At 39.5% G+C, this 17,292-nt stretch overlaps 1 protein-coding gene across 3 annotated transcripts in view; it reads right to left on the reverse strand.

Moving 5' to 3' along the window:
* slc12a5a (solute carrier family 12 member 5a) overlaps nt 1-17,292 on the reverse strand; it is a 142,951-nt gene that overhangs the window by 31,769 nt on the left and 93,890 nt on the right. For all 3 annotated transcript variants that reach the window (XM_051074761.1, XM_018661787.2, XM_051074762.1), the window contains exons 2-4: nt 14,989-15,089; nt 14,356-14,493; nt 289-435 (exon numbers count right to left, since the gene is read on the reverse strand). In XM_051074761.1, the coding sequence (XP_050930718.1) occupies nt 289-435; nt 14,356-14,493; nt 14,989-15,089 (386 nt within the window). The remainder of the gene's footprint in view (nt 1-288; nt 436-14,355; nt 14,494-14,988; nt 15,090-17,292) is intronic.

Below are 17,292 nucleotides of genomic sequence, written 5' to 3' on the forward strand. Positions count from 1 at the left end.
ATTGTCACATTTCCTAACCTTAATCCCAGCAGCTCCTTAGATTCTTTAACCTCCATTGTCATCAGCAAAGGTAATAAAGGTGAACATCTGGTATCTTTACTACTGCACAGCTCATTACCACTGCACTACCTGCTTCTATGCGCAGGAGGCTATAAAATGCTGCTATCCACTTTAAGGTCACGCTTTGGTGTCTTTTTAAACATGTGAACTTTCAGGATAAACCAGGCCAACCCACCCCCCTAGTGTGCTTCAACAGAAGGGCTAAAGTAAAGTAGGTAACACACTCACTGTGGCACAGCACATGAAGACGATGATGAAAGTCCCAATCACACCTCCGATTCCCACCAACCAGGTCATCCTGAGGAAGAGGATCACTCCGAAGATGTTCTGGATGCACGGCAGGTAGACGCCCATCAGAGTGCCGAGCTGAGGGGCCTGGAGGAAGACGAGGGGAGAAGTTACTGTCATAAAAATTCAACCAGGTGGAGAATTAATAGACCAAGAAGGTTAATTAATAAACTTAATTTTCAACATGACTGATAAGTGGTCGTGATGTGTTCTGCATTCCTTATACGGCCTTGTAAGTTGGCCTGCACTGTGACACCATTTTTTCTAGAATTTTCTTAAGTTTTATTGCTGAAGTTTAAGTATAATTTTGAACGCCAGACAGCTCTCAGACCACAGAAGGTAAATGTGTAGCTTAGTGTCACTTGTCTATTGCCAGAACCCTGGCACACCAGATGTGAAGCATTAACTGAATGACTCCTGCTACATTTGAGTGTCTGTGTGAATCAATTATAGTCAAAACACCAGCCGTGCATGCTGGGAAGCACAGTGTGCAGATTTGCTGTAGTTTCTGTGTCTTTTCCAAGTGTCACGTGCCAAGAAAACAGAACAACACAAGGAAAAACAAACTACAGATGGTCGCACTGCTATTAAAGCAAACAGACATTTACTTGTAGGACTTATGGATTATTACTTTCAAAGACCCCGTTTGGAATAGTAATACGGTGCTTTGGGTTGAAATAGCTGCTGTTGCCACACTACTGGCTTTGTTTATTTTTATTTATTGTAAACATCTTTCTTTCTTTCTGTCTGTCTTTCTTTCTTTCTTTCTTTCTTGGTTTCAGGCTCTCTTTCTCCTACTGTTGCAGCTTCATATTCATGTCAGGCTACAATATTTGCCAAGCATTTAAACATAGCACAAACATAGTATTTTGCGATTCAAACAGTTTGATTGAAAGGCTTACAGTTCTTCCATCTACATCATACTGTATGCCAGACTGTACTTTTTAAAAGCCTGTTTTTAATTTAAGGCTTTCCCACATCGCGTTTTGTAAATCCTCTGTTGATTTCCAGTACAATAATTACTCAGAGTCCAGGAAACAAAGAAACTTTGAGATCATGAGCCAGCCAGGGGACCAGCCTGTTCAGTGGATGGATGGATTATTATTTTATTTCTTCACAGGCTCTGTTTTGTGTTTGAGGTGGATTTGTTCTTGTAGGTTTTGCTGCAGTGCTGTCCCTGATGTGGATCAGTGGACAAAGAGAGAGAGCTGCACTGTAAGTCCTTATACAGTACAAGAATCAGTCTCAAGGCTGTTCCACTGAAGGCAGTTACGGACAGAGGATGCATTTTGTCCAACCTCAGATTGATTAATAGGAAGTTTCCTTTCCTGAAGGTTCCTTGAATGATCTTGGTGCGTGTGTGTGTTTCTATGGACCTATTTGTTTGTGCACAGTGTATGAACATGTCCTGCGTGTGTGTGTCTGCACCACCATGATGGCATGTATTAAACCTGAAGGACACAGCGGCTAACCCTGTACATAATAGAGCAATATTCATTTCCTGCTCAAGGACAGCTTGGCCAATGAAGGGTAATTATGCCGATATCCAGCCATGACCCATTTTACCAAGTGGGAGCGCAGACCTTAACTGTCACGTCATTACATCACCGATAACACAGGAACAAACCTTCTGTGCTGCATCTCTGTGCTTTAATGCAGACAAACATGATGAATAATGGGCTGATTAGCTGCGGTTTATGTCAGTGAAGATGTTATTACATATGAGGATTTGTACCAAAAAGGTTTATAGTTCACTGATCAAAAACTAAATGTAGCTGTGTGATAATAATTCATCTCACATGAGCTATTCCTGCAAAATGGGAATTACAAGCTCCACCAGGCTACACACACTAGAGAGCTTACCATATCAGTGTTATTTATTGGAGTTGTTTGTTAGATTATTTTAGTTCTCTAGTTTTCTTCAACCAAATACTAATCTTTATTTAGGAGGGGATCACATCCTGTATACTGTTAAACTACTGAATCAACATTTTGAGATATTTTGAGTTCCACATCCAACAAGCAAAACACTCAAACATTTCAGATAAATTGATTCCATAATAAAACCTAAAGGCTCCCTCCCTCAAAATAAAGAACTTGTTATTGATGCATAGCATCCAAACAGAGGTCTAGCCAATACCGTCCCAATGCAGAGCTATAGAACCAGCAGTTTAAAGGAATAGTTAGACATTTTTGGAAATATACCTTAAAGACAGAGATTGATACAGCTCTCATGCCTGGCTGGTGAATACAAGGCAGTAGCTGTTTAGCTTAGATTAGCATTGCATAGCATAGAGACTGGAAACAGCCACAAGCAGCTGTTTTTAAATCTAAATCTTGTATATATCTTTTTATCTTTCGTCTTTCGGTCTAAAGTATGTATCATGAAAAAATTATGTGCTTTGGAGACAACCTTGGACACTTCTTGGTTATCACTGATGGTCACTAATATATTTCCTCAATGGTGGTTGGTCATTAAATTGGCTGGAACAGGAATGGAGGACACACAAGATGGCGGATTTTAAAAAGAAGTCCTGCACTGCGGAAGTGACAGCAGATGCTGAATTCATAAACCAGACTTTTAATCAAATCATCCTGACAAGTGCCTGACATCAAATGAATTATATTGCGTCTGATGCTACAGTATGTGATTTGTTTGGAGAGGCTCACTTTCCAGCATTAATAATGTACTGTTTGCAGAGAGGAGAAGGGAGAACGAGGACAGGAGAAAGAAACAGAGAGAGAGAGCAAGTCCAAACAGGTCTTGCAAATATAATTATCTTCTAATTTTCTTTGGATAAACAACAGAGCAAGCGCTCACACTCTGAACTGTAATTAGTGAGCTTATCACGTTGAACACCCCTCATCCAGTCGAGAACAGCAGCAAATGGCCTCACATCATATCATATCATATCATATCATATCATATCATATCATATCATATCATATCATATCATATCATATCATATCTATGCACATATACCACCACCAGATCACATGTTTCTCACCACTATGAGACATTACATTAACACATAAGCATGAACTGTATTCTGCAGCATCTGTGAGAAATACTGTGATAAAAGAAAATGGATCAGGCACAAAATAAATTAAAAATCAAAATAAAATACTGTGCATCTATTCTGACACTTCCAGCTTGATCCTAACAAAACTCTATTTTATATAATCCTCATTTCAATATCCAAATAAGATCTGCACAGTTCAACAAACTATTGTTGGTTACTGACTTCGAAAAACACTTTCACCTTCTCAGACCATTATTATTAATATAATTATAATTAAGTACTGCATCTTGGAATTTAAAACATTTCTGTTCACAGTTAGTATTAACAAACATGTTGAATGCTATTACCTTCCAGAAAAAACCTTTGCAAAGCCAGCTTTCTTATAGTTTTGAGACCTGCACTGTTATTTTTCTTGTTTACATGCTCTCAGTCTTCTCCATAGCACTACTAGTGGTCAAAAACTCCACAGGGAACCTTTAAATTGACAAGAAATTTAACTTTGATGTAATGCTGACTGTAAATCAATGGTGTTAGTTTACAGAACCATCACAGAATAATTCCTGACCTTTTCAGTGATCTGTTGGTATGGGAATTTTGGAAATGGAAACATCGTCATGGTGGTGAGTAAAACTCATAGGTGTGCTGCAGCATTGTTTGTCAGACATTTTAATTAAGCAAGTCACACAAAAAGGTAAACGCATCATAGTAAATCTGGGTTCATATTTTCATTTATCCCATGCACAATTCTGACACAGCATAAACTGCTTTTGGTTCAATGCAAGCTTGGCACTTCATCTTATGCCTTTTCATATTGCTGCAATGTTTCTTTACTTGTATCATATAAACATTGTATTGTATTCTGTATTGTGCATATACAGTTTGCACTTTTAATATCTTCAACTGTCTTTCTTTGCATATTGTTAATTTTCTATTGACACTTATAAACTCCTTTCGTCACAACATATTTGTCATCATTTTTATGTGTGTGTGTGCAGAGTTTGTATTCCTTAGAGCTGAAATGTAACAATCCTTACAACTTAATCTTCACAGGAGGGAGTGTCTCAACCTTCAGTCTCATTGCACTTTAATCAAAGATCCACATTCGTGGCCTCCACAGGTTGCTTGAGGGAGCAGCAGAGAACAAATCTCGTCCATCTTTGTCACCTCCTCCACTATATGATAATGATTTGCACAGTTTGTCTGTTGTCTAAGCTATGCAAATCAGACTGTGACTCACTGTGACTGTGCCCTTCCGTGTGTGGCAGAGAGGATTTTTCATCATCTGCTTGTCAAAGGTCTTAATAAAGTTTTTTTTTTTTTCCTTAGGTGGGACCTATGAATCAACATTTGTATTATCTGAGCAGTGTTTACATTTAGTTGAATATTTTTCTCTCTGTGCAGTTGCAATACCTGTCAGATGGCAGACTTTAAAAAAAAAATTTTGGTCAGAAAGAGAGGGACACAGATTTTAACCCATGTTTATGATAAGTAATTTGAAGAATAACAGTATCCTTAGAATCAAAATAAAATCAAACTATAAAGATGAAAAACAGACCACATGAATAAGTTCATATCTGACCAAACATACTGTCACCTCTTTTCACCTCCAAGTTCTTTCTTTTTCACGACTCACCCACTGAGCAGCCATACTGTAATTAAAAAGACTGAGTTTCCATTGGCAGCTCCTTCAGGGACTTGGTGTGTAATATACATTAGCAGTCAGGTGTTGCAGGTAGAAAGGTTTCCCTGCCATCAGCACTTTGTTGTTAGAGCCAAAACTGCTGCCGCTGCACAAAGTGGCGCGCAGTGGCTCAGGTCAGTTTGTAAAAACAGGTAAGTTATTAAAGGGAAAACCTGTGTGCTTTTTACATACTGCAGCGTACAACAGCAGACACAACACCTCCAAGAGGATGAATGCTTTGTAAGTCCTTTCAAGGTGGGTGATTCTAATTAAAAAGGATTTCTAAAACTTCAGTGACTTTGTTTTGTGGCTTTTGAAGTCAAAAAGGTGAATGCACAAGTCTCATAGCCTCTTTTGTTTTGGCCAAATCTTTTGCAGCTTCCACTTCAAACACATCAAAACAGAAAAAGAGTTGTCTGAGAAATAGTTGCTGCCAAGACACCAACTTCCTAGATTGTAGATTTTATCAAAAATAGATAAGAAAAAAAAGTATGGCTTCATAAATTCAAACAGCACATTAAGGTTAGACTGTGGGATACAAAAAAGATAACATCTTGGCAGAATAGTTTGTCAGAAAAGCTTAAAGTAGTAGCACTGTAAAATATATATATTTTTGTCCTGTTTTCATTCACATGTAGATTTAGAGGAAGGCAGGTTAAAAAGCACAGCATGACCTATAATAATGATTACAGATTGTAGTAATCTGCCCTAAAATGTGTGTAAATACAATACAGTATTACAACAAAAAGGTGTTTATGCCCCACAACACTCCACAGGAGAGTAACAGAACGAAAGTAGGCAATAACTCTCTCCAGACTACAAAATGTCATTTTCCCCGCCTGCTCCCAGACACAATGGAGAACCACAATCAGGCAGACCTTGTATGTTGGCCCTGCTGAATGAGTGTCTGCGGCAGCTCACAGCTGAGTGATAAATTATAATCCACATTCAACAACAGGCGGGCTTTGAAAAACAGTGTTTGTCTGCTAGAAATCCTGGGTGTTACATAAGATGTACAGACACAGATAATAGATACTGAGGGGGCTTACACCGAGTCAGAGGACCTAAACATGATAAAACACCTCTGCTGCTTTGGTAAACAGCCTCCAAAACAACAAAATCTTGTGAACTAATGGATGCTTCTAATGACTTTGCATTGAGAAATAGTCTGAAAGTGATGGGATACTTGTGTATGCATTGAATCAATGACCCTGTTGGGGGAAAAGGCTGGACGTTTATTGAAAATGCTGCTTTTCTATTTTCATTCAATTGGTGTTTCATTTGTTCATTTGTGGATGGGGATTGCAGTCCACACTAGTGTCCGCTCTGATAGACGCACACGCGCTCGCTCTCTCGCGCTCTCTCTCTCTCTCTCTCTCTCTCTCTCTCCTCTCTCTCACTCACTCTCACTCACTCACACACACACACACACACACACAGAGTGAGTGTCTGTTTAATGGGCTGGGAGCCAGCAGTGTGATGATTTCCCTGGAGTGCGAGCCACCGTGAGCAAAGGGAACACTGACTGCTGCAGAGCCACAGGTAGGCCAGCGAGGCAACATTGAACTTGGTAGGAACAGCTGCCCACCGACCCCCTGGGAAGTGTAGTCGGCCGACTGAATGGATGACTCAGGTGTGTTAGAGGCACAACAGGACCTTTCAATACATCTGCTGCGGCACCTACTTCAGATTCACTGCCTCCTGCTGTCCTACCACTTACCACTAGCCTCTCACCAGACTGGACCTTTTTCTCTCTCTGTCTCTACACTCCCTATATCCACCAGATACATGACCCACTGAGCTCTGAAGCCCACTAAAGCAATATCCAAACACTGCATTTAAAGGAATATCAGAATTTCCTCCATTTCTTTCTCAATTTAAGGAAAAATAACAGAACTGAGCTATTTAATCATTTAAAACAATCTGTGTTTAAGCCTCCTGATAACCATCCAACCATGGCAGACAATGTAGTAGTAAGATGTTGTTTTAGTGCCACAAAGTGATGAACGTTCCTTTTTTCCTGTTGCCAGTGATTTTAAATATCTTGCTTTCTGCGAAGTTGGGCATACTGTAGCTGTGGAAAATACAATATGGGTAAGACCCTCTCTGAAAATTGTTTCTGTTGAGATACTCATTCCCAAGACTGTTAATCAAAGATATAGCATGGACTTTCTAAATTCAAGTTGCACATGGGCAATAGACTGTGGGATCCAAAAAGATAACATCTTGGCCAATGTTTATAAAGCCTTTGCTTTGTAGAATATCTGTGCATGGTAACAACAGTGCAGTTAAAACTGGAGAAAGATTGTACTTACGGAAAATAAAATATTGTTATACTATAGTCAAGGTTAGGCAAATAAATCATTTGGTTGAGATTAGAGAAAGACTGTAGTTATGGTTGATAAAAGCAAAATCATTAGGACACACTACTAGCTAGGCATAAATCGTGAAGTGTGGAATTGTCCAAATGGATTTAATTCCTAGGATAATGGGATGACCACAGTTCATTTTCTCAATTCAACCAACAGTCAACTATTATGGCAATATTCTCCTATGTTCTCCAACCTTAACTAGCATAACCAAACCTTAACCTTAAGAGATGGCAGATCAGAAAATACAATGCTGACAGACAACAAATTTTGCTGTTGGGTGTAAGGACCTCATTCCTAAATTCCCTCTGTAATTTCATACTGTATATTATTTGTCATGGACCATATTGATCTTCATTTTCCTTTCCTTCTCTTTCCTCACACCCCCACAATCTTCTACTGACCCTCCTTTGGATATCTCCTGAATTGCTGAAGCTAGCGAAGGTACCACCTTCTCTCCACTAGAGAGAACATTAGAGTTTTTTGAAGAGAAGAGTTAAAAAGGGAAGGTGAAAGGAACTTCATATCCTTGACTAGCTGCAGGGTAAAGAAAATGAAAGCAGAAGAGGGCAGAGGAGTAGGGGGAGGAATGTGGGGGGGACTACACATACAGTACATCTAACTAGAGTTGCAAGAGAAAGGAAAGGAAACGTCCAGGCCCTCAGGCTCTGGGACACCCTGCCAACCTGCTTAGGCTGACAAAACCAGTGTCATCTTTTATATCGCTTCTTACAGGAATTTGTTATGCTCACCAGCAGGACAAGCATCCACTGCACACTGAAATCCCTGCAAATGTGTGGCCAAGTTTTTAATAATTCCTTGTTGGAACTGCACCTCTCTTTATAGGTCAACTGATGGCAATGTGCAAATGTTACTGTAGGATCACATCACTGAATTCAACATCATGAAAGGTCTGTTGACTTCAACATCAGATCAATCAATCAGTAATATAATCATTAATTCATCAGTAAATTAATGCCTCAAAGTAACATGATATATGTAACACATTCTTGTTTGACTTTTCAGATTTAGGAGACGAGAGGAGAGGAGAGGAGAGGAGAGGAGAGGAGATGCAGATAGGAAGGAGGAGAAATGAGAGGAAAAGAAAGAGGACATGAGACAGGAGAGGAGATGAGGGAACAAGAAAGGAAAGGAAAGGATGCACATTTGCAGTTTCATTACTGTGGAGGCAGAGAAAGAGCCATGAAGTGGAACGGGTGAGGTGGAGGGGAGGCTAACAACAGTGAGGGAGGCAGACTGGGAGCTTGTAACGGCATCTCCACGCTCTGCTGGCCAAACAGGAGCTGATAGGGCAAATGTGTTTCTGCTCAGGTGTGCTGAATTATTAAATAGACAGCGAGAGGAGAGGCCAGCGAACATCAGCCTCCCTGACCCGCTGTGGACGAACCAGTCACTCAGCGGTCAACACTCTGTGTGTGTGCGTGTGTGCGTGCATGTGTGTGTTAAGGCGTTATCCACTGGTTATCTGTAAAACACTGCTTGCTGCAGCCAAAAGTCTTCTGTGGTGCTGCAGACTCACCACCTCGAAATAGCTCCTACATGTGTTACTAGAATATTCTAGGTTAAAAGACTCCACAAAGCCTCATGTGTTACCAGGAGTTGTGAAACCTCTACTTAGCCGCACTATCACACTCAAGGCAAAAAGTCTCCTTATCCACTAATGGACATGTTCTGGTGAACAGTATCTACACTGAATCTCTTGCTTTGTGAAATTCAGGTCAGCAGTACAGGACAGGTGAGTTGAAAATGTAAGCAACAGTAGCAATGGGGAAAATGACTTGATAAGCTTGCTTAGGCCCCTAAAAACACTTTATGAACTAAAAATCTGAAAGAAACAAAAACAAAAAACCCACGAACCAAAAACCAAACAGACTTGATAGTATTGAGACTTAAGATAAGACTGAATTATTTGTCCTCTAATTCAGCTCGATCATTAATAATTTATCTTGAAACAAGTTTGATGATTTAATTCAAATGTTGACAACATTTATCATGGATAAGAGAAAAAAAAAACAAGGTGAAGATATGACTTTCCTCAATTGTTCTTGAGCTGACTGATTTCAACATTTTTCAACAAGTTTTCACCTTATGACCTTGTCATATATAATTTAAAATCAAACTTCTTAGACTAAATGGTTATTATTAATCAGCAGATTAATCAGAATTATTGTGGTCCTACATAAACAAAAACCTCCACTAAGCCTGTTAGCCCGGACAATATGTAAGCTGTGAAATTTCGCTTTAGGTTTGCCATGAAAACAAATGCACGCTGCTGTAATATATAATAAGAATTGACATTAATCAGGATACGTCCTTCAGAAGGCTCCTGATGGGAATACTGATCCGATGCAGCGGTCTAATGAAAGGGGGAGGGAGGGAGTGATGGGGGAGACGGCGAGGGCAGAGCTAAGACCAAGGCTCATAAAACACCCAGAAAGGAAACAATGTTTATGTGAGGGAACATTACCGCTGTAAAAAAAAAAAAGAAAAAAAAGGAGAGACAGAGAGCGTATGGAATAATGTTCCTGTAATTCTTGGTGAGAGCACTCGACTAGAAAATTACTTGAATAAAAGTAAAGAGGTTTACAGTTTGTAGTGGGTTTAGTGTGGTTGAATCACAAGACATTATAGAGCAGATACCACAATATATGGTATATTGGATTTTATTGGACAAATAAAAGTAGCTACTGCAAACTGACCATCAGTCATTGGCACACCGCTACTGGATTCATAATAATAAATATAGTGAATAAAGACATAAATTACTGTATTTGGCAACAAGAGGGAAAGACTCTCAGCTTGATTTCTGAAGTAGTAAGACAAGTGGCCAAGTTAGAATTCTTGGCATTACATAGACACAGATTTTAGGTTCGTCAGGAATTACAGTCTAATGTCGAGACAAATTTGAGAAGCTAATTTTGCCATCTCCAGCGAGGTGCACAGCTGTAAAGGTCTCTTGTTATGCCTTTCAATAAAAATTGTGAGAATACTACAGCACTTTCAGGGCGCAGCTGCCAGATTTCTAATGTGAACTAATCATATCACTCCAGTTTTTAAATCTTTACACTGGCTCCCATAAAGTCATCGAGAAGATTTTATTCATAGCTATTCACTTTCCAAATCATTACGCCTCACAGCCAAAATACATATACAATACAATACAGTGAGCTGAAAGATGCTGAAATGCTCTGTAGAGGGGAACTAGAGAATCAGATAATAATTTTAAGTGGGTTCATCACGAGCAACACTTTTAACAGTATTTGAATTACCTGAGTTTAAAAGGTGCTGTACAAATGAACCTGTCTTGCCTTCATGTGTTAAAGGAAAAAAGTCAGAGACGAGAAAATCGCCGTCAGATTAGCTGTGACTGGTTTCCATCTTAACCTGTGCGACCTCTAGACTGCTCCCTCATGTCACACGCCAACCAAATCTCTAATCTTGGCTTTCACACTGCGACAAAGAAAGCCGGCTGCCTTGCTCTCCCTCCCTCACAACTCACTTGCTCCCTCACTCGAGGGACCGATGATGAAGGAGATGGAGAGTGAGAGAGAACGGAGGGGGAGTGGAGTGAGAAACAGAGAGGGAAAGGCGATAGGGGGAGAGAGAGGGGTCGCTGTGTGAGCGATAAAACGCCACAGGCTGCCTTAATGAAAAGCCTCTCATGGCGATGGAGAGATTGCCTGTAGAATGGGCTGCTGATTGGAGAGGCAGCAGCCTGGTGTAACGTGCAGACTAATTAAAGTATTGAAGGGGTTGAGGTGACAGGGGGTAGATCAGACCTACTCCCAGGGTTAGCCGAGCTGAAGAGGGCCAGACAAATACACCTCACATCTGGGACAACTGGGAGTGTTGGGATAATGGGGGACTGCACCACTAGCAAATAGCTTCACAGTGAAGACATGTTGAACCGATGCTGAATTCCCATGTGGTCACTGTTATTGGCTAAAGCTGCTACCTGCATTATTTGTACTATCAGGACATAATAGAAAGTAGCTTTAAAACCTGTTTGAGGGTTAGGTCACCCAAATTACATCTGTTTTCAGAATGAGAGTGTCCTAAATGCTCTCGATAATCCACACTCCACCAACAACTGTTTTTATAAGGAGTATTTCTTAGGTATAACATTGCTCCAGTGAAAACACAGTTGACAGTGAGGGTCGGTGGATTATCTTGATCTTGAGAAATAGTTTCTGGAAAGAGAGGCTGCTGCTGGTGTTTTCAAAGGTAAAAGTAAGTTTAAACTGTACTGGGCTGGAGGCAGAAATCTCAAAGACAGATATCAAAAAACCTGCACAAATAAAACCAAAAACATCTGCATGGCGAGATATCACCAGAAGCAACAGAGAAAATCATGTATTATAATCTTCTTTTGCTCCTTTGGGTGAGCTGACATGTTAACGATGAAACTTTTATTGTGCTTTAATGTTGTGCTGACACAGGCTGAGCTTTAACTGTTCATCATTCAGAGGGGTTAAGTATATCTTTGCCATCTGTCAAATGCTTTCGTAGAGCTGCGAAGGTGTTGAAAGGTTTGTTGTTGACCTTGGAAATAGCAATTTGACAGAAAATTCCACCAATTGTTTCCACTATTTTTTTTGGCTGAAGCTTTTAGTCACCTCTGGTGACTTTCAGCAGTTTGCTCAGTTGTCACTGAGATGGTTTAGTTTAGTTTTTGAACAAGACTAAAGGCCAGTTCATGGTCTACTCCTTAAGACCACATCAGAAGTAAATACATACATACATCATACAGTTATTGTTCCGATTGGCAACACTGCAAGGTGGATTGAAAAGAAACCTGTGATGAAGATGGGGGAAACAAGATATTGTGTAAAATGGGGTTAACAGCACATACTTTCACTAGGTTGTTCACATTAAAGTGCCACAAATAGTTAGAATGTTGGCACTAGTAGTAAAGTCATTTGATCACCAAAGTCATTAGACTTCATCCTCTGGAGACCACAAATTTCTCGACAAAATGTCGCGGTTATCCAGCCAACAGTTGTTAAGATATTTTGATCAGGATCAAAGTGGTGAACTATCCAACAGACACTTTCATCTCTGGAGCCATACTGCTAGTGTGGCTAAAATTTAATGCTTAGGCCATGTGATAACCATCTCCTATGACAAATGCGCAAACTCCATCTGATGAAAAGATGTGGCTGAAATCCTTTTTTTTTTAATGTCAAAAATGATCACAAATCATTTTAGTGCACTTTTTGCCACTATAATTTGTGTAGGAGAGGTATACATGTAGAAATCACTATGGTCGTGAGGTCGATTGTACCTATAAACCTTATCTCCACTGTCAGTTTTGAGTGTTTCTTCACTGAGGATCTATTGTATATCTACAGGACTCATCTGGATTCACAGTGGATAAAGTAGACAGTGTATCAGATAGATACACTGGCACCCAAGGTCATCACAAGTGATTAGATTCAAGGTGAGAAAGAAGAAGGAATACCTGAGTGAAAAAGCACCAGCAGAAAGTGAGTCACATTGTTTTAAGTCAGTCTGAAATATGTCAACATGTGAATCCAGCACTGTCAGTCTGTCACTCTAATTTGACATAATGTCTTTCATTATTTGCATTATCATCATCATTATCAGTGTTGCTTCTCATTCCAGCTTTGCTATATCACATCGTGCTGTGCGGCTAAAACCACCATTTCCCACGGGATTAATAATGTAGCTGCCTTTCTGTCGATCAAGTGCTTAAAAAAAAAAAAAAAAAAAAACTCCTTCTGAAAAGTAAACTCCTTCCTGCTGCCATCTCAACACCCAACAGCAGAAAATACCAGGGGATGATGTGGAAGGAACTCATTAGTGAGTGGCATTTAAGATGCAATCCAGTAACACGAACAGGGGATTTATAATATCAACAAAGAATGATTGACAAGTTCTAAACTGGTGGAGTTTTTCTGGCTCTCTAGTGAGTGCGTTAACAAAGCAATCAAAAGCTGTACTATTTGGGATTCCTGATTTAATCTGATGGAAAGTACAAATCTATATTTGGTAACGCTTAATGACCATCCCTTGGCAACAAGCATAACCATCTTTCTCAGGTGAACAAGTTGTCCAGAGCACACCATAAACAAGATTACAGCAGCAAATGTGATTTATCTATGCACACTGCATCATGTTGAGAAGGGAGTCAGATCGGTGTACAGTGATTTTAATAATTTGTTTAAGAAGGAATCATTTCTCATAACTACAAACATGCCCTTTTTGTGCAGACAGCTTAAACTATCATTTCATCATTATTATTTACCCCGTAGCCAGTAACATCATTAGTCTGAGCTGCAGCAACATGGAATCTCCTCTGCAAAGCTGCAGCACACTGCACATATCCGATAACAGTAAGTTGCTTTTAAGCACTTTTTAAGTATATTCAAATGTTATGACAAATAGACGATAAACACCTCAGCAGTTATATGCACTACAACACATTATAGACAATGACTCCAGAAACTCCATTAATGTTTTTATGTTTACTGCAACACATTTAGAGGTAGAGTTAGAGTAAGCATACAAGCATTTTTTAAAGGAACTGGTCAGTGTCGCCTGAATTTTACCCAGATTGTAAATGGAAAATCATGTAATCATGTATCACAGTATACACAAAAACAAACCTCCAGGCTCCCCTAAAATTGTGCTTGGATTTTGCTTGTGCTGTTTTTTCTCATTTTAAGTACATTTGTCTTGCAAGAACAGAGATGTCTGACTCATATAGCTAATAATTATCCTATGAATTGTTTTGTGAAATCTCAATTATTAATATAATCCACTGTTAAACCCCAACAAAAGTTATGCACTGTAAGTGAAATTGTATTATCTTTAATATGTGAGATGCCTGATGACAGTATATTTGCTGGCATGTACTGTGTCCTGTATGCATGTGTATGTGTATGTATACCTTGACGGGTTTCTTGCGCGATGACTCAGCCTCGTTGTTCTCGGCCTCCTCGTGCTCCTTGCTACCTTGGGGCAGGTTGGAGTAGTTGGCCAGGCTGCTGAGAAGAGACGACACCATGGGGCTGGTGTCCATCTCCTCCTACGGAGTCACAAACACAGACAGGAAGGCTGGACTCAGTGTTTTCATTATTCTTTTTAACTCTCTCAGTCAGTCAAGTGAATAGTGTACTTGATAAAAGATTGGTAATTATTTCAGGTACAGTGCTTTTGCAAATCCCAACCCATTTGGAAGAGAAAAACGAAGTGCTTATAAAATAAAATGTTCGTTGGCTGATTTTATTTTTTCTTGTTTATTCTAGAAATCCCACCGAGAACACAATGTAAATACATTTGCGCAGAGCTGTGGCAAATTGCTTCGTTGAAGTTCTTTCCTGCAGCAGTGTGAGATTTGCTTGCATTAACCTGAGGTCCCCACATGCCCTTCACACAGTAATTACCCTCATTAATCGATGTCAGAGCACCTATTCAATCACTGAATTGTGAGAATGAGTGTATCCTGCTTCTTACTATCAGGCCTGATTGTGTGTGTTAACACATCAGTGTGTGTGTGTGTGTGTAGAAAATTGGACTGTACCTCAAACAAGGCCATGTTCTTGCCGTCATACTGCTGGCTCTTCTCTGCGGCGGCATCACTGCTGTTGATGAAGGGGCTGCTCTCCTTGGGGTTACTGTCGCCTGGAAGAAACACACACACTCCACTTTTAGACTGTACTGAAATAAAGCAGACCACAAAGAGAACACCAGCAGAGAGCAAAAGCCAGACAGCAGTATCAGAACCCCTTTATGGGTTGACAACAACTTTCAAGAACAGACTGACTTATGAAATTCACGGTTATTTTATTTTATTTTATTTTATTTCATTTATTTATTGTTTAAGCAAAGAGAGAGACACAGACAGAAGGCTCAAGCAAGAGGACTTCTGCCAGAAAAGGAGGGGAGGCTTGTCGTCTCCATAAAGCGCTCACAGTCAGAAATGCAGAGAAACAGAACCATACCTAATGGAGTGTGCATTCACAATATGTGCAGTGCTATATATTCCATATGGCCATGGGAAGAAAGCAAACTGGAACATCTCAATCAGTTTGCCTCTACGCTGACAAACGACAAGATTACAAGTCTCAGGGCTAACAAAGAGAAATAATAAGAAATGTTCAAACCACACGGCAGCTTTTTACCCCCAAAACACAGAGTGGTAGAAACAGTGTGATGTTATTTAGGTGACAGCTTGCTGTAGGCATCATGACTCCATCGAGAAGCATCTGTCTACAAGTTCACAGTCTAAGGCACACGGCAAATCTCCAAAACAAACAATTTCAGAGCGTGGATAGCATCCTAGCATCCAACCCTTGGGAGATTTATTGACTGGATGTTCAACACGATCATTGACAAGCTCACTGATTTCCAATTGAGGTTTGAAAATGGAGTGAAAACAACATCACACATTGGTCGAGCCATTTTTACAATGAGACAGTTCCACTCCACCATGTGCATTACTAAATAGACTCTATTTTGTGTACTACCTAAATCACTTAGACATAAACAGTAGAAACAAAAGTGAGCATAAAAGCGCAGAGACAAAAGTGAGAGGAAAGAGAGAATGAGCCGTCCTTGTTCGATGCTAACATGCTGATGATACAAAGCTTTCTGAAGCACTTTCTGAAGCACTTCCTTTTTTATAGAAGTCTTCCAGCAGATAAACTTGTTTATTGTCAAGTACCCACAGGAAGTCTTGAGTGCCACAAGCAGTACTATAGAGTTAACAAAAGTTGGAAGTTTTGCACCCTTTTACCTTTTTATAACATTTTTCAGTTGAAAGGTTTAAGTGATTAGAACTACAGGTGCTTTTAACTGAGGTAATAAATACCTTTGTCTTTTCCACTGCTATAATTACAATAGCTTAATTGTGCTCTTGCATTAGATACTGGTGGTGGTTCTGTGAGAGTCCTACTGAATCAAGAAGTTAAAACAATTTGCACCCTTCAGGAACATATGTAAAACTACACTTGAGTGGGTGATACAGGAAGCTACAAAAAGCTATAATTGGTCAGCTTGTGCTGCTTTGTCTGTTTCTCCTTCATATTTCTGGTGCAGATATGTTTGTTTATAGGAAAGACAAAATGGAGATTTAAGACAGGCTCAGCAATCTTGTTCTGTAAGGTCATGGGAATGACTTTGCATTCCATAATCTAGTGAAACACTTGCCCGTGCAAATCTAATCCACATTGCAAATGTTGCCTTTTATTAGACAGGGAATAAGAGAATGTAAAGATGATCACTTGTAGTATATACCAGACATAATCATGTAATCCTCAATTATTTTTAAAAAAAAGCATAATACTGACTCATCTTTCACATAATGTTGAAATAGTGCTATGACTCTGGTGCATTTGCCAGAGGGTTGGCGGTAACTAAGAGACAGTGTTACCGTTATACCCTGTAGTTTGTCCAACACAGAACACTGATATGTGTATATCAGTTCTACAACTTACAAATATCAGGTCGAGCTATAATACTAGTTTGGGAGCTTAGCATGAATTGAAAAATATTAATTACCATTTATAATAGCTTTATTTATAAAGCAACAACATATGACTTTTTTTCTATGGTCCAGATGAAATGAAATACAGATATAAAAGTAACTGATATGCAGAGCTGTAAATCAATCTCTATATTGTAAACAATGCAACATCTCAACTGAAAAGATCGGTTCACTGTCATCAATCAAGCTTTCCAATGTGACCAACACTGAGACAAGTTAGAAAAAAATCCCTCACATTCTTTGCCATATCTACAATAAAAAAAAAAGACCAAGTAAAACTACATGGTACAACCATGAACAGTGGCAAACAAAAAAAACATACTGAGTCTGACTTGATTT

This window comes from Lates calcarifer, linkage group LG12 (assembly GCF_001640805.2).
Source record: "Lates calcarifer isolate ASB-BC8 linkage group LG12, TLL_Latcal_v3, whole genome shotgun sequence".
Lineage (NCBI taxonomy): Eukaryota > Metazoa > Chordata > Actinopteri > Centropomidae > Lates > Lates calcarifer.